Source organism: Mesoplodon mirus, assembly GCF_964341445.2.
Source record: "Mesoplodon mirus genome assembly, chromosome: 2".
Classification (NCBI taxonomy): Eukaryota; Metazoa; Chordata; class Mammalia; order Artiodactyla; family Ziphiidae; genus Mesoplodon; species Mesoplodon mirus.
This window is the reverse complement of record NC_138977.1, coordinates 16,004,592-16,029,991: the sequence shown is the minus strand read 5'-3', so window position 1 is coordinate 16,029,991 and position 25,400 is coordinate 16,004,592. Positions and strand designations below refer to the sequence as shown.

The 25,400-nt window shown below is 38.5% G+C and overlaps 1 protein-coding gene across 1 annotated transcript in view; it reads right to left on the bottom strand.

The window, feature by feature from the left end:
- Positions 1 to 3,892: 3,892 nt before the first annotated feature.
- The window catches only part of PPP3CA (protein phosphatase 3 catalytic subunit alpha), a 303,572-nt gene continuing 282,064 nt past the window's right edge, over positions 3,893 to 25,400 (bottom strand). Inside the window, exons 11-13 of the mRNA XM_082611195.1 lie at positions 19,195 to 19,279; positions 13,020 to 13,117; positions 3,893 to 6,527 (exon numbers count right to left, since the gene is read on the bottom strand). Of these exons, the coding sequence (XP_082467321.1) occupies positions 6,331 to 6,527; positions 13,020 to 13,117; positions 19,195 to 19,279 (380 nt within the window). The 3' untranslated portion in view covers positions 3,893 to 6,330. The remainder of the gene's footprint in view (positions 6,528 to 13,019; positions 13,118 to 19,194; positions 19,280 to 25,400) is intronic.

Sequence of the window (25,400 nt, the reverse complement as noted above, 5' to 3'; positions counted from 1 at the left end):
CATGCCCAGCACAAAGAGCTACACAATAAACGGGCTAGTTGATCATATAGGAGTCCTTTTCTCTGAGAGCCAGAGCTCCTGCCTGCTTGTCCCAAGTGCCATCCCAGGCTCCAGTTGTGGCCTTCCCCTTTCTATAAAAACACCTATCTATATTAGCCTTTGGCCAGCCCTGTCAGAACTGGGATAAGTTAATTCTCTTTAAGATTTAGCAGCTGACAGTGGTTTGTGGTTTCCTTCTCTACTGTGTGTCTTTTAATAAAGGACTTTTGGAGAAAGTGTTATTGAAGACAAAGGAATGTCTCTCTCATGGTAAAACTTCAGGTACATTATGAGATTCTTGAAGATTAAACTGCATTGACTATACATCCAAAAAGTCTTTTTTGAACAAATCATAGCAAGCTGGTGGTGATTGTGGGTGAGGCTGTTATAGTGGGAGGGGTAATGTGGAGGAAGCAATTATTTCAGTATGAAAGCATTTCCTTCTCTTTGAGACACAGAAGGCTTTTTCATTGATTCTTCACCGAGGAGTGTACAGATTTACCACCCTAGTCTCCTTTTTCTGGTGAAGTCTTATAAACTCAAAAAGGCCACCACCTCCTCCCCATAACCTGTCTGGTAGTAGTTGTTGAGGTTTACATAAATACATAGTTCCCATATTTTCATCTAAATTCATATTCATTAAGCAATTATAAGCAAAAATAAATAAATTCATTATGCATAATTCTGTGTAGCAGCAACAGTGAGTGGTAAAATATTTGTCCATGCCAGACAATCCGTTGAATTGGAAATATAGGACTGAGCTTTAAATTTGTTATAGAAATAAACTAAGACATGGTTTCTCAAACTTGTCTGATCATAAGAATTTTGGTGGATGCTTATTAAAATGTAGGTTTCATTCCAGACCTTCAGGCCCCAGAAGAGACTTATGGGAAAGAGTGGGAAAACTGTAGTGGGGTAAGTGTTTCTGCGGTCCTTCAGTAAGGGTTTACCACTTGGACTCTGGGGTAACCCTTATCAGGAGACCACGCTGAAAAACATTTTTGTTCTCTTTCCTTCCCTGCCTTTCTTCCAAGAAATGTTATGCCAGGTACTATACACACTGAGAAAACAAAGATAAGCAACAATTCCTACTGAAGTACCAGACAAAGACAATAAACAATGATACAGTGTATTAAATGCTAAACTAGAGGCAGTACAGGACGCTATGCACTTAGAGAGGTGGGAACGCCTGGTCCGAGTATTTAAGGCAAATTTGACATCTGCAAAGGAGAGGTCATTCCACGTGGAAGATGCTTGAATAAAGACACAGAGGCTTAAGGAAACCTGGTGTTTTCTGAGCATTGTTAAATGCCTGGCATGGTGGAAGCTCAAGGTCAGGTTGGGGAAAGTGGGGGTAAATTGGCAAGAGTCAGATTGTGACTGGTCTCACGTGCCACTCTGAAGATGTCGGACTCGGTGCTGTAGGCCAGCGGTCCCCAACATTTTTGGCTTCAGGGACCGGAGTCGTGGAAGACAATTTTTCCATGGACTGGGGTGGGGGGATGGCTTTGGGATGATTCAAGCACATTACATTTATTGTGCCCTTTCTTTCTATTATTATTACATTGTAATATATAATGAAATAATTTTACAACTCACGCTAATGCTGACAGGAGGTGGAGCTCAGGCGGTAATGCGAGCGATGAAGCTTCACTCGCTCACCAGCTGCTCACCTCCTGCCGTGCAGCCTGGTTCCTAACAGGCCATAGACCGGTACCGGTCCGTGGTCCGGCAGGTTAGGGACCCCTGCTGTAGACAATGTGAAGCTATTGGGAAGAAACCTGCATGTCCCCAGCACTTAATGTAAAATGATTTCAAAATATACCTTGATAAGAACCCCTTAAGACTGGAGTTGAAGTCAACTTTGTTCTGAGCGAATAGTTAGTTTCCAGCTTTGCTAATCTAGTGGAGACTCTTCTCAACTAACATCTGATACAGAACACAATGTACAAAATAGATAAAAAGGCTGTTTTGGTTGAGGCAGAAACCTCAGCCCTGTGACAATATTCCTGTAAAACACGGGGTTCTAGGGAACAGTTTGCAAATCAAAGTTCTGTGCTCCCAAGAGGCTGAATAATTAAACGGACATTCAGACTCTTCCTATTGAAGGGTAACTTCAATGTTACCTTTGAAGAGAGCTCCTTCTGATTTTTTCTTTTTTTTTTTTGCGATACGCGGGCCTCTCACTGCTGTGGCCTCTCCCATTGTGGAGCACAGGCTCCGGACGTGCAGGCTCAGCGGCCATGGCTCACAGGCCCAGCCGCTCCGCGGCATGTGGGATCTTCCCGGACCGGGGCACGAACCCGCGTCCCCTGCATCGGCAGGCGGACTCTCAACCACTGCACCACCAGGGAAGCCCCATCGTTCTGATTTAAGCAAGGTCTTTTGGAATAATCAATTCAACATTATAGCTATTATGTCGCCTTCTGTTCACCTTTTAGGTTTCTTTAATCTTTCCTAAAATAGACCCTCTCCCCTGCTGGTTCCCCATTTTCCCATGATTCAAATTTGCCAATGTTGCCTCTTGAAAACGTGATCACCAGGAATAGGTACATTTGTTTGGCTACTTCTTGCCTCCCATTACTATGTATGCATTTATAAAAAAATAAATTTATCATGAAAGGACCTTATCAGGGACTTTTCTGGTTAGTATTACCTTAAAATATATACAAAAGGAATATCCATGAAACAGCATAAAAATGGCATTACAAAGCAGCTCAGTGTTAAGCCAGACACTGCCTTACTGTTTGATGGAATGCTGACACTTAACATCATAACGAAAATTGATAGGCTGTCAAGATTGCCAGGCATTTGTGTGTGTGTGGAAAAAATAAGAGCTTAGAACAGTGAGAGGAACATAGCAGAGGCTCAGTGGTTGTGGAGTGAATAAAGTGGAAGGCCATCTACCATGGGAAAAGGACATATCTTTAGTCTGGGGATCTCAGATTTGCCCAACTCAAGGGGCTTCCAGGTTTGAAGAAGTGTAGGCAGGCAGCGTAAGCTGCAAGGTCCCTGCTTCTCAATGGAGTGTGACAAGAGGGACCCAGTACGTGGGAGATATGAAGTCATTGAGGGCACGTGTGAGACAGTTAAGTCATCTCCATGGTCCCTTCTTGTGGTGTTGGCTTCAAGTCGGGGCCCTGGTTTCTAGGCAGAAAGATAGATGTGTCCTCAAGTTTATTATTTCACATGGATGTGGTGGGGTGGGAAGGACAGAAATGTTTAGGGACAAGACCGTCCTGGGGGATTCAGCATCGCCATGACACTCTCTGGGCCGATACCACAAGACACTTCCCCTTTGACACACTGTCCTAGGGAATGGCACTGTCGATGACAAAAGATATTCCTCCCCTCGCCACTTTGTTCCTCATACAAGTTTAGTGTCTGAAGATTTTTCTTTCTTTTCTTCAAAAAATATTTTAAAAGAATATAAGTAGAAGATATTTTAGATAAGAAAAACTGCTGACTTAGGGTCAGTAGTCAAATCTAGCTCTTAATCCTTGAAAAGCTAGATGAAAGTCAGCACTGAGTTTGAAGCCCATGCGATGTAAGTCACCTTGGGGGTGGATGAAGAAGGGCATAGGACAGGAGGCTGTGTGTGTGTGTGTGTGTGTGTGTGTGTGTGTGTTTCGCCAAAGAGTCACTGGAATAAGCAACTGAAGAATCCAACAGATTCTCCAAAAGTGAAAGAGATAGATTTAATAACTGATGATCTGGCAGCATTATCGCTTTTAGAGAAATAACTTCAGTTGTGCATTGATTTCCCTGATAGACTGAATTATAATGCAAAAATATACACTATTACTTTCCTAACTACTTAGCAGAAAGACCAAGCAATACTCACATCAACTGCTTATTTTAATGTCAAATGTTTATTTCTATGCCATAGTTGCCTCAGCACAATTTGTAAAAGAAAGGAATCCAAAAAAAGGATTTTTTTTGGTCAGGATATTTTCTCTGCAGTTATAAGAAAGAAAATAAACACCTTGGTACCAGAATTACCATTTCTTTCATATCATTCTAATAAATATTGCATCTAAATATTTTCCTTGGGTGTCATTTTTTTTAGGGCAGAAATATATCCATGGTGGTAGGGGGGGATGTTTGAGTTCATTGAAATAAATTTGGGATAGTTTTTGTCAGAGAATATATCTAGAAAATCTTTGTTTTGGTACACTAGATCACTAATTGCCATATTCTTATTATTTAATATAACAGTATACTTTATTACATAAAAACAAAGTGCACTGAAAATGAACAATGTTAGAAACAAACTAAAATTTGGTGTATCTTAAATCTTCAGGTGATCAGATATTAGCTAAAGCGACAGGATACAAATTTCATATCGATACAAATGCAACTCTCTTGGGATGAAAATGCATTTAGGTGCTTAGCTCTTTTCGATTGAGCAGACAGGGCATCCAGTACAACTGAAACAACGGATAACATTTTTTTTTTTTCAATAAAAAGGAATGCTCTGGTTTCTGAACGGGCTCCCACCTTTGAGGGAGCCAGAAGATGACATATGCTCCTTCAATATATTTCTCTTGTGTGATTTGAGACACAAATCGACCAAGATTCTTACAGCGGAAGTAGGCACCACACCTGAGAGCCCAAGGCCCTTCGAGCAGCTACTTCAAGTCAATCTGTGATGCACTGGGGTGGACCCAGCACCTAGAAGACAGCATGGTAATTGTGCATGTAAATCCCTTCAGCAGACTCAGGGAAAGGAGGAGAGTTCTTTAAGTTCATGCACATTTTATTGAGTAGTAATATAAAATGCTTTTTTCTTTTTCATTGTTACAAGTGCATGCTTTGATTGCCAACATTTCAGAAGTCAAATTACAAAGGCAAGGCTTTAGGCTGTAGTGAATTACTTGGGCACTTATACAATTGTTAAAAAATATGAATGGACTTTTGTTGTTGTTGTTTTCAGAATGAACCAGTTGTAACCCGTAACTGATATACAAAGGGAAAAAGTGAAAAAAGTACATATTTTGTGGCACATGACAGAACCTAACAAAATAACTCAACTGTTATGACATTAACAGTTACCATGCATTTAGAGTTTCACATGTTACTATGAATTTATTTAAATTTCACAAGGTTTGCTAAACATGCTAACCATCTATATGTGCACTGACAATCTTATGTTAAAAACTTTTAAGAATACTCTCCCCTTTAGATTTTTTCAAAGCTTTTTTTTTGATTACAAAATTTCAAAGGCATGAAGCATTTTAGAGAATATAAAGTACGCCAGTATACATACATTTCCAGTATATGTCAGACCACTAAGCGCATTACAGTCCCATACAGGCCGATACAGCCATTTTTTTCCTTAAAAAACATGCATAGGCAGATTTTCTTTTTTTACAGAATATAGATGCTTTATCACTGTACTTAATATGGTGTCTTGTTTACTATACTTAAAAATGCACCACTCATAAATATTTAATTCAGCAAGCCACAACCAAGACTTGATTTATCAACAAAAACCCCTAAATATAAACAGCAAAAAAAAAAAAGAGATAGATGTAATTATTCCAGTTTTTTAAAACTTAAAAGAAAAGAAAAGGTATTCATTGCCAAAGTAATAAGATAAGTGTTATATGGAAACAAGGGCATTCAAGCACACTAAAGAAACCTGAGGTAAGCATAATCTGTACAAAATTAAACTGTCCTTTTTGGCATTTTAACAAATTTGCAACATTCTTTTTTTTTTTCTTTTTCTGCTTTTTTTTTTTTTTTAAGACTGCCTAATTCATTTTATAGCCATTGTCTGACAAGAGTAGCAAAACATTATCAATAAATAGTCCTTATTTAGTTTGTACATCATTTTGTTAAAAATGTTTGATGTCATCCATTTTTAGTGCTGCAACTGTAAACGTACAATAGAGTAAGAAATTAGACAAAGTTTTCATGTCCAGTAACATAATAAAAGACCTCTCATTAACCTATCTAGAAGTCCCCGATGCAGTAGGAAAACATGTCCATTCCCCTAACATTGCAGTATATACTAGCATTAGCTTTCTTTTTAAATTGTTTTTCCTATAAGCATTTTTAAAAGGCATACCCAAAAGAGGTGTTTAATCACATCCCTCACCAAAATATAGTTTATTATCTCTCTCCCTCTTTTCTAATGATAGTGTAAACTGAATCCAACTCCTGGCCCCAGAGCAAATAAGCTACCATCAGAGGCAAGAACATCCAACTGCTGATACGCAGCAATCCCCATCGCGCCCTGCAGCTCCAAAAAAAAAAAAAAAAAAAAAAAGAGTGAACAGGAAGTGGTCACTGGATATTGCTGCTATTACTGCCATTGCTGTCCGTGCCGTTAGTCTCTGAAGCGAGAGTCTTGTTGATGGAGTTAAGGTTGGTGTCAGAGGGCATGGCATCTCTGCGAGGTGGCATCCTCTCGTTAATTCGATCTAAGCCCTTGGCCTCCTCGAAGCTAGTGATCTTATGTTGTGGTGAAAATCCTTTGATAGCTAAACAGAAAATCATTAAAAAAAAGAAAAACTGGGTTAGTCAGAGGAAAACAAAGGGCACAGCTGTTGTAGCAGGTGATGTTAGAGATTTCGCAGTGAGAGAGGGAATCCTTTAGTAGAGAACAAAGTGACGGGACCTGAACACAGCACAACAGACTCCTTACCATACCCGAAGATAACCGAGACGTTTGGTAACAGCCAATGTCTCTTGCCAACTGAAATGTCCTCTTCAAGTTAGTAAGATGTAAACGTTTCTCTCGTCTTCATGGAAGTTTAGATCCACGAAGTGGTATGTAAAGAGAAAGGCTGCTACCAGGGAAAGGTCTCTAGGCCCAGCATAAACTGGCCACATCGTTGGCACAATTACTGTGTATCAAATGCCCTAACCTAGAAAGAATGGAAATGGCCCTAAGTTTACTATTCCATTGTGCTAGTAATGGCAAATTCAGGAGGATCACTGAAGCAGTTAGACCTAAAATCTAGTGAAGAGCTTAGAGCAGAAGCTAAAAGGAGTTATAAAAGGCATGAACTTGGGGCGTTTCCATGCCATCTCAGGATCCCAGAAAGACTTTCTTGGCAAATAACTCAACAGTGGCATGAAAAAAAATGAAATTATAAACTCCTTCTTCTCCACTCAACTTTGGAAACATGTGGAGTGGGGACAAGGTAAAAGAAACTCATAAAAATCAGGATCAGATCACGAAGTAGAAAAACTCTGTCTGCCCTCCAGCAGTGAACAGGTCAAACTGATGTTTATCTGGTCCATTACTGCCTAAATCGAAGAAAAACTCTTTCTTAGTAGATCAACGTAGACGTAAGTGCTGGTTCAAGAATAACAAGGGGAAAATGTGTTTTTCAACTTTTAGCAAAAATGAATGGGAATGGTTTGGACCTTATTCAGTGAAACCATGGAATTCACAAAGGGGGAGCATTGATACTTGGTTTTTTTCAGTAACCCTAGTGTGCTCCAGAGATAGAGAAGGCATTTGTGCAAGAAGCTTAATGATTTCTTCAGTAGGTGCACCAACCAGTGAGCTGAAAATAAAGTACATAGATGGGGAACCAATGACATCAGTTTGCTTTACTCCCTGTGAAAATGCAAGCCAGACACTGAAGGGCCAATCACCGATGCTGAATTGGGTCGCATCTCCATGGCTGATGAAGGACAATTTCATTGTACCTTTATCCTTCCTACCCTATTTGAGAAAAAAAGGAAAGCAGTTTCAAGCTGAAACTTTGCTAGCCACTCCCACACAAATGTACAGTGCCTTTCATTAGTATGGATGAGATTCTTAAAAGATAGACACAGTTGCTTCCAAACTCATTAAACGATGAGAAACAGCTTGTTCCCCCTCTGCATTTTAAAGGTTAGCGTCATGGTGATTAGTCAACTATGAGAGGAAGAAGATGGGGAAATGGGAAAAGACCAAGGCCCAAAGCAAAGCTTCTTAATTCTTCTCTCATTCAGTCATAAATCGCAAAATAATAGAGCTGTCTGATGAGCACCCACCCTGAAAATGAACTCAGTGATTTTGAGGGACAAAAGTAGTACTCTATTGTTTTGCTAAACTACTGTGAATATCACTCCATCACAGTTAATAAATATAAAAAGTTGGTCATCATAATTGATGAAGTGATTTTACGAATTGAAATGGTAAAAGTGGAATCTCTCTTTTAGGTTGTTTAAAGTTTTAAAATAAAGCCAATAGGGTGACAGCGTAGAAATTCAAAATCTAGCGAGAGCAATGGCTATGTCCGGAATGGGGCTCCATTTCTAATCATTTCTGTCTACCCTGGTCTGGAAGAATGTGTGCTCTGCTGTAGTTGCTGGTCAGACGATGGGTATTAGCAATTTACATTGGTAGTATACTTAACACAACACAAGAGTCACAGAAACCACAGAAAACAGCCAAACTATCAACAAGAATGCACACTGCAGATTAGAATTTGCCAAGAGGAACAGAGAATTCCCACATAAATAGCAGTTTATTCACTGCTATTTAGGAAGCAGTTGTATTTTCTCTTACAGTGCTATCATTTCCCCTACTGTATCCAAATCACGTACAAATTAAAGAGTCTAAAGTGGCACATTTTACATCATACCAAAGCACCATATCACACAATTTTGGGAACAATAAAACATTATCTTGCAAGAACAAAATACAACTGAAAAATTTTGTTTTAAAGGGGAACTTCAAATTATTCTTTTTAAAATTTCCAGAGGGCGTGGTAAGTATCAGATTAAAAACTATTTGGATAGGCAGTTCTCTCATAACTCTACGTTTCAGAAGCACTTGATTCAAAAGGAATTGCGAGAGGGTCCACTCTATTGTCCTCGAGCAGTGCTGGGACACAGTCGGTGATGAATGTGCCTCGTTTCTCCTGGAGCACCCGGCACAGTACCTGGTGCAAAGCAGGCACTCGGTGGACATTAACCAGTTGAGTGATGACTCAATATTCCCTATGCTTGTTACCGGCCACTTCTACAGCCACTAGATATTTTTGAACTCTTTAGAATATTTTGCTGGTGCTAACCATCCTACAAATACCAGTATGTTAAAATTTCATAAGACTAGCAGAACTGTTTATCTCGTACACAGCTGTCTCTTGTTGGAATTTTTTTGGAGACAAAAATTAATGTTGAATTACAACAAAGCACTATTCAAATGAATTTTTTTTTCTAGAAATTTCTGAAGACTAGACTTAATAAAGCTATTTTTATTCTCTCCTTTTCAGTGCCGACTGAAAGTGATTTGAGGGAGGGACATGGTTCAGCTCAAAGAATATTGTTTTATCCATTATTTGTCAAAACGGCTGCCATAAACCCCACCCCACATCATTCAAGATCTATAATCCTTTTGTTTTCTGTGATTATACTAGGATCATTGTATACAAAGTCAAACATAGCTTTAAGGGAAAAAAAAACAAACAAACAAACCAGAAAAGGACATTTTCCCCTTTAAAGCAAGAACATTTTGGTTAATACTGAGCCACAACTGTTAGCCCAACACCCACACACTCTGTACAAGCTACAGCAAAAAAAAGAAAAAAAGAAAAAAAAAAAGAAAAGAAAAAGAAAAGAAAGAAAGAAAGAAAGATATGAATACACCCAGCAGAGCCCTTGTCTGTTGCAGGTACAACAGAAAGGGGACTGGCCAATTTACCTTCATCAGCCTCAATAGCCTCAACAGTAGCTGAAGAGAAGAAAGGGGGTGCAAAATGAATGAGAAAAATGAGCAGAGGATTTTTAACTCTAAGAACAAATCAGTGACGATCAAGGAAGCTAAGAGGATTAATGTTCCTGTAAGTGCTGGATTCTGGCACGGACAAAATAGAAATACTTAAAAGAAAGAAAAAACACCATGAAAATGATGGGGTTTTTTTTCTCGTTTTTTTTAATGAGCTGGCTACATGTATCTGAGTGACATGATTTGGATTTTGTTCACTAAATACAGGACAAAATGATTAACCCTTTAAGAAAACACTCAGGAAAGGTTTCTTTGACTTAGACTGAATCTACAAGGGACTAGGTCAATCGAAAATGTGCATCTGACTCACATGAAGTATGATAAACCCGCTGCTATGATTGGTAATTTATAGTTTTAAAATGCTCCCCCAAATGGCAGAGCTTGAAGTGTTGTCATAATGTCAGTGGAATAATTCACACTATTTAATATTAAATGGCACGATTTCCTAGTGTAATAGAAAAGCAGGGGGGGATGCAAATTTAGAGTTGCGTCTGAGTTGGTAACACATGTGACTCTTTAAAGACAAACATCGAGCGTGTTTTGAAAGTGAGGGAGAAAGGGAAGAGGAAGAGGATGGGGATGGGATAGCCTGGACTTCTTTTGCCAGGTAACCCAGCTTAAAATCAGTTTTCCTCATTGGAATAGCATTTTTAGAAACAAAATTCTTGAAATGTTATAATCACGTGATAATATGCCAGTAGCAGCAATAATTCTATCAGCATTTTATTTTATTTATTTTATTTACTTATTTATTTATTTTTGCGGTACGCGGGTCTCTCACTGTTGTGGCCTCTCCCGTTGTGGAGCACAGGCTCCGGACGCGCAGGCTCAGCGGCCATGGCTCACGGGCCCAGCCGCTCCGCGGCATGTGGGATCCTCCCAAACCGGGACACGAACCCACGTCCTCTGCATCAGCAGGCGGACCCCCAAGCACTGTGCCACCAGGGAAGCCCCTATCAGCATTTTAAAGAAAGGACCGTCTAAATACGGAAACCTCAGCATATTTCAGAGGCAAAATTTTTAAAGCCCATTGCTTTATCAGCAATTTTTATAATAAGCTTAGGGTCTATATTCTCGCTTTAAAGATGTATGAGTCTTTCTATGTTATCAAGGTTAGGAGATATTTCCCTAATTAAGTGCTAAAATGCAAAACTTCTCTGTAATTCTAAAATGTTTAAATATTAAAATCCTACCCCTTGACTTTAATTTGCATATTTCTTATAATTTAAGGTTTTAAAACTAGAGCAACTGCCAAATGTACACTATAATTTACTTACAGTGCATTTTAAATTCCTTATGATAAAAATGGAGAATGGTTACCACCATGGAGAAAAGCCAAATAGTAAAACTTAAGTAGTTTCCCCTTTTAGACAAATTAAAGGGCATCAGACAATGAATTCTGAAACTGTATTAATGTACATGATTTAAAATATACACTGACTTTTCAAATTCTCAGGACTAATAAGATGTCGGCTGTGTGTATGTGTTTGTGTGTGTGTGAGTTCAACACCAAATGACAAACAGATGGATTTAAAATAAAACAACAGAACAGGAAACTGAATAACCCAGGTTAAAATACAGGTGAAAATCTGGAAACAAAACAAAGAATTCTAAGAACTTAAGTTTAAAAGTAAAGCAAAAAATCTGGAACCGCACCAGGACCAACATATTAGAAATATGTACTGCCCACTATTAAGTGTATTCTTCTAAAGCAACTGTGGCCCATAGTTTCTGATAATACACCTGCTGTACCTTAAAATTGTGCTTATCAGAAACTATGCAGATTTTAGTCAATTAGGTAGTTGTGCATTTTGTGCATATAATAAATGATCCATTTATGCTAATGTTCTTAGACAGCATGTTACTTTGGTGGGAAAATTGTGGGTTTTTTCCTGAAGTTACTAAGATAAATTTTAGCTACAAATTAAATGAGGAACTTACTTCAATACTGTGGTATCTTCCTACCTTCATTTAGAAAATTTTTTTTCTTTTTGTGGAAACTTGAAGACATTGATGTTGGAATAAATTCATATGAAAATAAAGAAAATTTTAGTGATGCTGCTAGGAGGTGATCTTAGCAGTACAATATCCATGAAGCTGGGCATCACTTTCTATGTAAAAGAGGTGTATCTAAATAACATTACCATAAGAATACCAGAATCTTCTAGACTGAGGGACAGGAATAGAAAAGAAAACACAAACAAAGATTCAGGGAAAGGTACAGGGAAATAAGCAAGAGGCTGAGATTGCTTTGAAAATGTTCGAGTGTATTGTTGTTTTCATTTTTTTTCTGTTAGAGTCTAATCTAAAAGCAAAATTTCCATAAAGTATACTAAAATTGGACTCTAATTAATGATAATATTAGTTAAAATAGATAACAAAAGTAACAAAAGTAAAAGAGCACACTGACTGGGCTGTCTAATATGGTAGACACTAGCCACATGTGGCTATTTAAATCAAATTAATGAAAATTAGATAAAATAAAAAACTCAGTTTCTTAGTTGTAAGAGCTATATTGCAAGTGCTCAATGGCCATATGTTGCCAGTGGCTTCTGTATAGATAGATAAATTTCCATCATTACAAAAAGTTCTATTGGACAGCACTCATCCAGAAAACTACAGATTTTAATACAAAATCTACCTCCAAGGAAATGTTTTCGTCCTTTCTTAAAAATAAAATATGATGGTACTCACTCTCTTATGTTTTGAATGAATAAGTCAGAGAAAGGACACCAATGACTTCAATTCTATTCAAGTGGATAACAAAATCATCCTTTTTATTCTCTTCCTCCATTCTCCACTAAATCCTAGACTTAGGCATGGATATATATGTGTGTATGTGTTTATTTCATCAATCCAATAGATAACCAGTACATTTTATAAAAATGTAATTAAAAAGTTGTTTTTATCCACTGCTTGGCTCCAAGTGGTCAAACCTACTGTGCATGTAGATAAGCTGAATGAGTTGTATTACAGCGAGGCCTGAAATTGTGGTTAATGTGCAAATGAGGACATGGGGGTAGCGGGGTCAAGAACACATTCCAGCAAATGAGGGAGCTACTCTGTGGGGACGACTGGTCAAACTGATGGAGGTGCGGGAAGGGAGGGGGGTCTCAGCCCTTCTTCCAGCTGAGAAGATCTGAAGACCAAGATGGACCTTAAATGCGTGAATAAATCAGGGCTCTAACGACACGGCTGACTGAGGTGCCTGCACACGATGTGTCGTACCAATGGGCCTGCTTACCGCTTTGCAGGGTTTGCTTCCCTCCAGAGAGCACTCCACTGGGGAGCATGCCTGTGGGCGTCAGGCCTTTCAGCGTCAGCACACTCTCACTCTCTTCTCTGCAAAGGCACAACGGGAACGACACATTAACTTTTATTTTCTTTCAAGACAAAGAAAAGACTTAAAGGAAAAGATGTATGTAAGAACTCACATTTACCTCTACCTTGGCTCTCTTGAGTTTCTTCTTTTTTTTACTTAAAACATACTATATTTTCACACATTCATATAGAAGTAGTGGTATGCCCATGACATGACTGCTAAGATAAAGTTGGGAATTATGCAATTGTGGAAGTTCAGTCTCTTCTGACTATTGAAGAGACGGAAAACAATTCTCCTTTTGTAAGCAGGCTCACAATACAAGGTGTTTGTGGGCATCTTCCACGACACCATAAATATGTTTAAAAAAAAAAAAAAAAGAGCCATGGAGAGAGAGGGCTGTTGTAAGTTTTCCAGCCAAGGCTCTGCAAAAATACGTGGGGCTGATTTGACTTGTGAGAGAAAACCAGAGAGTATAACAGATTTAAAAGATCTGATCTATGGATTAGGGAAGTAGGAGTTACATTCAGGGGACTGTTAAGGAATTCTGACATTACATGACAACTACACAAACTAATGGCAAGTTGCCGATGAAACAACTGGTCAAATTTCCAACTTTTCTTTTTCAGTCTCTTTCCCCATGGATCTGCTAATACAACGTTGTTTTATTACTCATTATGACGACTGTTTTACAATCAGTTTTATGTATATCATTATTTGGATTACATTTCTTAACCACAGCACAGCATTAATCAAATGATTAAATAACCATAAAATAGGGATAACCTCATATATTTCCATATAGTAGACAGTGTAATCCCACATAACCAGAAAAATAACCTTACCACACACATATATATCTAATGTTTATAATATGTACAACTACTTACTCCACAATTTGATGAAGATGGCTAACATGGCCCACACAGAATTCCTCAACTATCCCCAAACCTGCTGCTTCACTATCTTTCCTCGACTTCATCTTTTAGTTAAGCTGAAAGAATCCACCTTTAACTCCTTTTATCCTCTCTTATTCCACATCTACTTGATTAGTGAATCTCGAGGGCTCTACCCGCATAGTATTTCCAGTATCTCACCATTTCTCACAATACTACTACCTCATCTCTTCTGAAAACAGCTTTATTGAGATATAATTAACATACCATACAATTTGCCCATTTAAAGTGTGTGATTCAATCACTGGTTTTTAGTCTATTCAGACAGTTGTGAAACATCAGCACAATAAATTTCAGCACATTCTCAACCCTCCAAAAAGCAATCTTGTGCACTCCCATTTCTTTCAGCCTGTATTACTAATCATCTACTTTCTGTAGGTTTGCTTCTTCTGGACACTTCTTATGACTGGAATCAGGTGGCCTTCTGTGACTGACTCCTCTTCTGACCACCAGCATCTCTCACCTGGATGGTTCCAGCAGTCCCTTAACTGGTCTCTCTGCTTCATCCTTGTCACACTCCTGCCCTCTCCTCCCATATCTATTCTCAGTATAGCAGCTGGCTGAGCCTTTTAATACCTATACAGATCCTGTCACTCCTCCATGCAAAACTCTCTAGTGGTTTCTCCTCTCATTAAAGGTGAAAGGAACAATCTTTAAAAGGTTTGACCAGAGCCCTAAAAAACTAGCTCCCCACCCACAGTCTGCCATCCTTATCCACCTCTTGGACTACATTTCCTACCACCACCCACTTCCCTTCGTGGTCCTCACCATGCACCCAGCACACCCCACCTTGGGGCTCTGCACCTTTCTCTCACACTCTTCCCCCAGGTATCTGCCTGGCTCCCTCCCTCCCAGCCTCCAACTCTCTGCTGGAGCACTGCCTTCAAAGTGAGGACTTCCTTGAGAATGCTATTTAAAATATATGTACTGCACTACAAATAATGCAATTTCGTTTCTTTTTATGGCTGAGTAATATTCCATTGTATATATGTGCCACATCTTCTTTATCCATTCATCTGTCAATGGACACTGGGACAAAGTGAGAGAGTGGCATGGGCATTACCAAATGTAAAATGGATAGCTAGTGGGAAGCAGCTGCATAGCACAGGGCGATCAGCTTTGTGACCACCTAGAGGGGTGGGATAGGGAGGGTGGAAGGGAGATGCAAGAGGGAGGAGATATATGTATATGTACAGCTGATTCACTTCGTTATAAAGCAGAAACTAACACACCATTGTAAAGCAATTATACTCCAATAAAGATGTTAAAATATATATATATATATATATATATATATATATATATATATACGCACTTTCTTACGCCCTATCTCCGCTTCCCTCTTTTATTTTTATCTAAAGCACTTATCATCCCTGAAGAGCTATACAGTTTGTTTCCTTGGTGCTTTTTTTTTTTTTTTTTTTTGAGCTCCTCTGCCCACTACACCCCACCCTAGCCAGAAAAGCTTCATGTGAAAGGGGTTTCTGTCTGCTTTGCTCCTGCTGCATCCACAGTACCTAGACCAGAACAGCACCTAGCACATAGTTGAGATTCATAAAACATTTACTAAATGAAGGAGTCAAAGAAAAATAGGATGGAGAATGGCGGTGTTAATCCACATTTTAGATTTCTGAATCCTTTACTGTTACTTAGAGCCAACGCCTAAGCTCCGGCTAATGGTGTGTAATTAGTCCCCAATATGCTGAGAAAGATGCTCTTCAACTCTTGGTCCCTCAGATTCCCACCTGACAGAGGAATTGCCTTCCCTGCTCACTGCTTCCCCAAGATGTTCACTTTGAAGCAGAAGTTCTGTGTGCATTCGTTTGATTGGTGGATCCTAGGCAACCTGCGGCACCTGAAGTGCAAGGGCTCTTGAAAGATAGGTTTCTGGTTCCCTTATAATATGGCAAATTACCAAAATGTAAGGACTGTGCTGGACAGCTATACCTGACAAATGTGTACCACCATCCGTATCTATCCATTACATGTTAAAATGTCTCATTTCACAAATTTCTTGTATTTGCCTCTTCCCTTGCATCTCTCCACCCACAGCTAGTTCAACATCTTTTGCTTGGATTATTTCAATAGCTTCTTAAATGCGCTGACACCCATAAGTCAGCTTGCTATCCAATCTTCAGACTATCATTACATATACATCTCCACATGGGTTAGCACATGCTCCGATTCTCCTTAGTACTGATCACTCACTGAGTGAGTTTGGACATACTGCGTATCTTCTTTCAGTTTCTGTTTCCTCATTGAGGTCAACTCAACCTTGCAAGCTTGCCGTGTGGACTCTCAAATGTGTACACCATGAAGCATGCAGCACCTGGCCCTTAACAAGGGCCCCGTAAAACACTGCTCCTAGGTCCTTAGGATCTTGAGGACTGCTCAGCTGCCAGGAATGCCTTCACCACAATTCTCCAGCTAATGGAACCTAGCCTGAACTTCACAGCACTCCACCAACAGCAATCTCTTCATGAACATTCCTTTCAGGAGATAGAAGGATGAACATTCCTTTCAGGAAGTAGAAGGGCTCCTTCCCATCCTCTTCCACAGCAGGGCACCTCTTCATGTATTTAGTACACATCTCATGGCCTTACGTTAGTTTATTGTCTACATGTCTGACATTTTAATTCAGAGTATCCACTTCGCCTAATGTATTATATGGTACACATTTAATGCTCAATCCTACTTTTCTCTAGAGATGACCACCCTGTATTCTACAAATGCTTTTATTATAGGAAAGCAATACAATATACCTTGTTTTTATTTTCTATCAATACGTGCGACCTTAATCAAGTAATGATCATCACTGGGTTCAAATGGAACCCACTCTCAGCTGGGAATAACTGCATCTTATGTACCAACATGCAGAGGACTAGAGGGACTTTCCAATTTTAAGACCTACCTATGATTCTGTAGCATTGTACCTGTCACTTTCACGTGGTTTGAAGACTAACATAGATACAAAGAATTTTCTTTTATGTTAAGAAAGGCTTCTCCTTTTTTTTCCTAAATGTACTTTCAACTGGAAGTGATGGAGCTGTTTTTACTCATCCTCACAGAGACTTCAGATAGAAAAAGAAGTAAGCGCATTTACTGGTAAATCTGAGGCATGATAAATAAGCAAGTGTTTATGCAGAGGGACCAGCTGAGTTTATGATCTTCATATAGTCCTTTGCCCCCAAAGGCAATTTTTCTGGCCACACAAGCCTCCCTGCTGGCCTTAAAAACTGCTGACTTTGTGTCCATCCAAGGATCTTTGTACTTGCTCCTCCCTTTGTCTTTTTTTTTTAATAAATTTATTTATTTTATTTATTTATTTTTGGCTGCGTTGGGTCTTCGTTGTTGCGCACGGTCTTTTTCCAGTTGCGGCAAGCGGAGGTTGCTCTTCATTGTGGAGCACAAGCTCTAGGTGCATGGGCTCAGTAGTTGTGGCGCACGGACTTAGTTGCTCTGCGGCATGTGGGATCTTCCCAGACCAGGGCTCAAACCCGTGTCCCCTGCATTGGCAGGCGGATTCTTAACCACTGCGCCACCAGGGAAGTCCCTCTTTTTGTCTTAAACACTCTTACTCCCTACCTTCATGAAGGTCACCCCCACACTTGCTCAAATGCTAGACTCAGAGAGTCCTTTGCTGGCCACGTACTAAAATGAATGAGTGCCTCGCCTCTCACTTGCTATCCCCCTGTACTGCTTCATGTTTTTCTTCATGGTACATAATGGCTACTTTAAGTTTCATTATATTTATTTTGAATGAATGAATGAGTCCTGCAAGTTCAGTAGGAATGAAAAGCATTAGAGCAAAGGCAGCCTCATTCATTAGGCCGCAGGGAGCAACTATGCTCTATTTTCAGCTTTAACATAACTTTTCAAGATTTGGCTGCTACTGCAGAGCTATTACTGACTTTGATCTGGTGTCTTTGGGAAAGGATGATCGTGCTTTTCATCCTTCTCATGGCTCCCTGTTTTTGGTATCAAATCACTTAATTACTCTTGAGTGACTCTACCAGGAGTGGGATAGAAATAGCAAGAAGGAGAAATCAGAAGAGTCAGTACAGCTACTCCACGAAAGAGTTGACAAAAAGAATCTGGCAAAAATTAGAATATGAAATTATATAATGTGGAGATGGACTTTCTCCCAAGATATTCTTATTTATCCTTGTTAATAATGTAATTGTGAATTGACTGGATATTCGTCACATATAATCATACTGTATTTTTTAAAATTTGTTTATTTATTTTTGGCTGTGTTGGGTCTTCGTTTCTGTGCGAGGGCTTTCTCTAGTTGTGGCAAGCAGGGGCCACTCTTCATTGCGGTGCACTGGCCTCTCACTATTGCGGCCTCTCTTGCTGCAGAGCACAGGCTCCAGACGCACAGGCTCAGTAATTGTGGCTCATGGGCCTAGTTGCTCCGTGGCATGTGGGATCTTGCCAGACCAGGGCTCGAACCCGTGTCCCCTGCATTAGCAGGCAGATTCTCAACCACTGCACCACCAGGGAAGCCCTAATCATACTGTATTTTAAAGTAATCTTTTGAAGAGAAATATAGATACTTTGTATTATCCAAGAATAGATAACTGAATTTAAGTGAAGAAAAGTGTAGTTAATTCTCTTCAAGAAAACATGTGTTTTCTAAGCCCATGCTTAATAATAACAAGATACATTATCTATTTAAAAAATAACTACTATATGGGAACTGAAACACTAAATAACATTTTTCTCTCAATGATTTATTAGAATAATATAGATTTACATGAACAAACTTTATGGTTGTTCATTTCCTAGAAATCTAGTGGAATGCACCTGATAAATTCATCTTTACCACAGAGACAGAATGAAAAATAGAAAGGATTATAATAGCTTTTCCATTTCATAACATGTTCAACCTATTGTGAAATAAATGTTTTAAAGTCGTGCAGCAAAGAGGGATGGAATGTGAAAGTCCCTTTAGAGGCTTTCTCTACAGAAATAATTTAGTAGATTTCCATTTGACGAAAACAGTGAGGAACTGACAATTCCATTTTAAAAAATAATTAAGAAAAAGCAAAGAGTTTCTAGTAAAATACTTAAATTACCAGATTAAAGTATTAAAATGTTATTGAGTGACAATCAAATTCAACAGAGGACCATGATCCCACCTGAGAACCGAGAACACTCTGGCCATCTTGCCGATCGCTCGGATCTTGTTCCTTATCACCTCCTTGCGGGCTGCAGCCGTTGCACCTATATTTTAAAAACAGAGTTGAGAAGTCAGGTGACTTTTTATTTAACTCTAACTAGTTTACTAATTTACAGACTGCAGTTAAGCCAAACCAGGTTTGGTTTTTTTTCCCCTCTAAGGATTTATCTGTAAATCAATTTAAAAGTCTATGCTTCCAGGCACGAATACTTGCCTGTGATACTTTAGAGGTCCCCAAAATGCCAAAGAGCATCTTCTGAGATTTCCAAGGGGAGGGGTAAAGGGCTAACTGAAAAATTACTGAGCAGATGGGGTGGGTTCCTACCCTTCTCTTCTGATTGAGCTTCCTTCTCTTCTGTTTATACAAAGAGAATGTGCATTGGCAGGAAGAGGAAGTGAGTCACCAGGATGGATATTCTCAGAAGGTGTGTACCAGGGAGCTGGTTTCCTCTCACCTTCTCTCTGACCTGAAAGCCCTCAAACAGCTCCTATTTTTGTCCATTTCTTTTTCTCTAGTGGCAATGACACCATAGCAGGTATCCCCCAACACATCTAATTGGATTGCATCTATTTTCCCCCAACTCCCCACTCCCGATCTGGGCTTGGCCATGTGTCTTGCTTTGGCCAATGTGACATTAGCAAAAGCAATGCCAGCAGGAGCTTGAAAAGCACATGGGGCTTGTTCCCTCTCTTGATCCTTGGTATTTACTCAAGAGAGTGGAAAACTTATGTCCACACGAACACCTGTACACAGATGTCTATACCAGCTTCGTTTGTAATTGTCAAAATGGGAGCAACCAAGATTTTCTTCAGTAGGTGAATCTACTGTGGTCCATCCAGATAATGAAAAATTATTTGGTGCTAAAAAATAATGATCTCTCAAACCAGAACTTAGTATTGCCAGCTATTCTGCTTGCAAATGAGTGGAGTAAGTCTAAATCCATATGGGAGAAAGCCATTCGCCAATCCAGTCTTCCTGATAACCAAGTGGAAACATGGATTCTCATTCATAATTGTTTCCTTGAATTAGACTCTATTGGCCAAAACACTGGAGGAGAAAATGGCGTGTGTGTAGGCCCTATCTCATACTTTATTCTGAGTTTCTAACAATATTTATTATTATCTACGATTTGCAATTATGATTCTTTATATAATAAAACCTGTCCTAGAGACCATTTGAAAGTCTAAAGTTTCTGTGCTTGAATTTTAGATGATTTATAATCTGGGGGATTACCTTCAATATTTGTCAAATAAACAAAATCAAAATGAATACCACACATTTACAACCCACAAAAAAGTAAAATAACCAAATAAAATATCTGAGTTAATATGTAATCAAACTTAAAGGAGCTGAACAGTAGCAGGACAGAATTAAGTACAGATATAAAGGTCCTTGTATATTTAGTATTGCTATTCCTGGTTTTTGGTATTTTCCAGAGATCATTAAAACTCTTATTCAAATACTTATGTTCCATTGCAAATCCTCACAGTCCATAATTCAGTAGAAAGATCAAGGAAAAAAAAATGCACGTTTTTCAGACTTCTACTAGCTGTGACATGCAAATACAATGTCATGTTTAACATTCTTGGTACTTGCTCTATTTAAGTTGTGGAAATATACCACAGTAGCTCAACTTAAAATTCAGTATATTGAATAATAAAGGTGCAAAAAATACCTTTTACATTAAACTATTTTTAATAGTTAACTACTGTTAACTATTTTTCAGAGAAGAATCTAGTCATTTATTTTAACTCAAAAGTCCCAAACTGAAAGGCAATGTTTCCTAAGTTTAAAAACATTAGTAATTTTAAGTACAATTTCATTTTGTGTTTCCATTCAAATAATTATCACTTCTTTTTTGGGGCCTCTCTTTTGCTTCATCTTTTAAGTTCTAATCTTCTTTTAAAAAGCCTGGGGTATTATGCTACTAATTCCAGAATCTAGGCGCCGTGGCACACTCCATTTTCCTCAAAGGCTAATGTACAGTCCAAGGGAATCTTTAAAGATTTGCTTTGACCATGTGTACTTCCTGACCTTAACTTAGTGCCTTACTGACTTCTCATGAAGTATGAAAGGTACGTATGCCAAGTGGCCTACTGAGTGAAAGCTGCCAGCCTCTGAAGGGAACTGGAAAACTGCGGCCGCATCGCAGCGATGAGGAACCAAGTGCCAGGGTGAAGAGAGGTTCTTACACATGGGCTACCGGCCACACATTACAGACCCTGGCTCTGTATGGCTCATGGTCCCCATCCATCCATTGAGTGACAACTATAATTCCTCAGTTTTAACTGAATTAGCGGTGTGTGGAAAGTGCTATATAGAATACAATTTATTACCCAAATCATTTATTCATAAAGCGTTCTTGTGAATCCTATCCTGTTCTGTAGCCTGCCGTGTGCTAACTGCTAGCAACAGAAATAGGAGTAAAGCATGGTCTCTGCTTTAGGAGATCACTTGAACGCCCATAGTGCACTGTGACACAAATTAGAGAGGAAGCAGCAGTGAGTGGCGCGTGGGGCCGGGGGCTGTCAGCTAGAGAGTAGACTGAGCTCATCTCTTCTTAGCTCCGTGTTCAGTAACTTCGTACTGGTAGCTTGAAACCAGTGGTAGGGAAGAGAATTTATACCAACAAAACCTGCAAGTGTTACAAACCAGGGTCTTTTTCCCCCTGCAGTGAAACATTGTTAAATATTTACCACTGGAAGTAGATGTTAGTAGTCTGGAGAAAAATATTCACCCAAATGGTGATAGTTGAAGGATCCTGAAGGATAAATAAGAGTTAAAGAGAAAGGAGAATTCTCCATAGAAGGAAGAGAATTTTCAAGCATGTGGAGGCCACAAGAATCCATGTTATGTTCAGATGATGGGTCAGAACTCCGGAGTGAATGGAGTTTGCCCTCACTGGGGTGAGAAGAGAAGAGAATGAGAAGAGAAGCAGGACATGCCCGGGGCTAAATTGTAAAGGTTTTAGCATAGTAGTAGGGACAAATAAGAAGTTTAGACATTAGCATTCTTATCACAGAGGTACAGAGAACTTACTTTGCACTTACCCACCCCTCTTCAAAAAAAAAGTGAAAGAAATAAAAAGATGGATGGATGGTTGTATACAGGGACAGAGATGTGAGAAAGCAAATATCATCGAATGTTAATTGTAGAAAGTAAGTGATGGGTACATGGTATTGACCATACAATTGTTTCAACATTCCTTTATGTTTGAAACATTTCATAATAAAATGTCAAAAAAACCCACTGTATTTGGAAGAAGCTTGGTTTTGAGGGAAAAGGGAGAGAGCAGCTTTAAGAAGAGGGTCTCTCCATCCCTCCCTTCCTTCGTGTTATATGGGGGATGCATGAGTTTCCCAAAGGAGGCAATGAAGAAAAGTTCTCAGTGCAGTGAAATTCACCCCTTCCTTCCTCCAACCATCTCCAGGGGTAAACTGGACTGGTAAGATAAGCCCAATTCAACAGATTCTAATTGCTGTCAATACCTTTTTGCAACTGTAAGACGTGACGATGAGCTACCTAAAATTTTTATACATTGATAGATGCCAGGGGCCTGGGGGTGGGGAGGGGGAATGGGGAATCAGTGTTTAATGGGGACAGAGTTTCAGTTTAGGAAGCTGAAAAATTCGGGAGATGGATGATGGTGAGGGTTGCACAACAATGTGAATGTACTTAGTGCCACTAAACTGTACAGTTAAATATGGTTAAATGAGTACGTTTTATACTATGTGACTTTTACTGTAATAAAAAACATTAAAAAAATACATGCAAAAAATCTTTTTTATACTTGAATATCTTATAAAAGAGGAATATTTTCATATTATTAGGTGAAAAGGGAGCTTGCAAAAAACTGAATTGCTTAGTCTTTAATGGAAAAAGTAGCAGAAAATTTCCACTTCATTATTATATTGGCTTCAAATGTTTTGCTATTATTTAGGCTTCTTTCTTTAAAGGGCTTTTAACTAACACAAGTGTATCCATAGCATATATCTTTAAATGAAATATATTATATTAAAAGGAGTATATATACATTAACATTTCACACTTTTTCAAAAGAAAGATCTATATTTTAAGAACTATATTTTGCTGGCAAGCTTCAAATCTCTTAAACATTTTAATTCAAATTCTGAGAAAATATTACAGAAAACTCACCACTTTTTCAAACTTTTAAAAAGATAACAAAGTTCATCTCTGTAAGAAACCTATTCTACTTGAAAGTAAAATTTTATTATGATTCATTATTTTTAAGCAGAGTTTAGACATGTCTCCAGATTTTATTTTTCGACACCATAGGGCAATTACTAAATTTGAATACAGGTTATTGATGGAACAAAGCATAAGGTGCTGAGGTAAGAAATATCTTTTGTTGTGTTATATTAAAAACAAAAATTAGTTTGTTTTCCTTCCAAAATCAGCACTTTGAAATATGATATAATGCAAAGACAGAATATGTCTTCAGACGCCTCTAAAAACCTTGCATAATTGGTCTATATGGCTCTTTACAAATGATGGTGAAATTATAAGTATACAGACTGTCTTATCTGGGAGAACACATGTCCCAAATTGACCCCCATTAAGGCTATGAGGCCAAAACATGTGCTATAATCCCCAAACCTTATTTTCTTGTCTTTTCTTTCTCTGACCTAGTTTAAAAATAACAGATCTTGAGCATCTATACCTCAACCAAGCAAGGCTATACAGAAATTACTTAAACATCTACCTAGTTTTGCCCTTGGCTGTGGTGAACTTGACAAGTGCTTCACTATATTTTTCTACACCACCAAGCCTTTGAGTCCTGGGATTTAGGGACAGCACCATAAGCATTGAGACACTGTGTTCATTCTGATGGACTGGCTTTAAAACTGTGGCCTTTACATTTTTACTCATGCATCTACAAAAGTATATCCTCCAAAGAATACTATTCTCACCTCCAAGTTTAAATAATTGTAAGGAATATAATGTTGTAAACATTGCCATTTTAAAATGAAATGACTATACTACTTCTTTTAAAAATCAATGGTATATAAATATCATAGCAATTTCATCCTACCGTCATCCATTTAAAGAAAAAAATCCATGCACAAGACATTCATTGATATTTAGAAATCTTACATTAGTCCTTTTTTCTTTGAAATTGCATTTCCATTTCAATTTTCCTGATTTTACTTTAGTGAATTATATATTTATACTTTAAAATATTTTTATCACATTATACTTTGCCGCCAAAAATATGTTTAGAAATTTAAATGAAATGTGTTTTTTTTAATTTCCTGAGACAATAAGGCCCTAAGCCTTAAAAGTTCCTTTGTAATCAATATCACAATTATTAGCAGTACATAACTGAGCTAAGTAGCACAAATATATGATAAATTTTTATGAATATTTAAAAAACACAGAAATATAATTTGATTGGAATGCATCCCTTAATGATAAAGATGGGAGGGCGGTTACACTGCCTTGATTAAGGAGACTTCCTAGGCACTGAGTTTTTCCAACGTCTCTTTGTTTAGTACTCCAGGCAGTGTTCACAGAGACTATGTTTAGGGAGACCCATGCCTTTTTGTTAAAATGAGAGAAAAGCAACTGAGAAAGAAGAGGTGGGAAAGGAGAGGCTGCAGTGAGCCTTGCGGCTCAGATGAGTTCCCAGGCTGATCATTTTTAGGAATGAGGACATATGGAAACTGAGGATGTGAAAATAGATTCCCTTACTCCTCTTGAAACTTCTTTGGGTAACCCCAATGGTCCAAATATTCTGGCATGAAGACAGCTGCTCTATCAAGAATTCGATTAATCACTTTCTAGAGGTGACAGTTGTTGGAAGATCTCCTTGACCAGCCATGACTTGAGAATCCTGCATTGCTGATCCATTTGGGGTCAGTGCTGGTTAAATCCAGTCCAAAGAGACTGGAGGCACTGCCCCTCACATAATAGCTATATGAATGCTTATGTAGGTTACTCTATTAGGCAGAGAAAAACATCTTTAGGATAATACATTTTAAAAATCTCTGTAAAAATTCATCTTTTTGAGGATTACAACCTAAAATATTTGGAATACCTTTCTAATTTTAATTCTAACAATAGCATATTACATATCCATAGGTGATAAGACTGGGACATAATGGCTACTCATTCCAAATCACTCCAAACCACATATTCTGAAT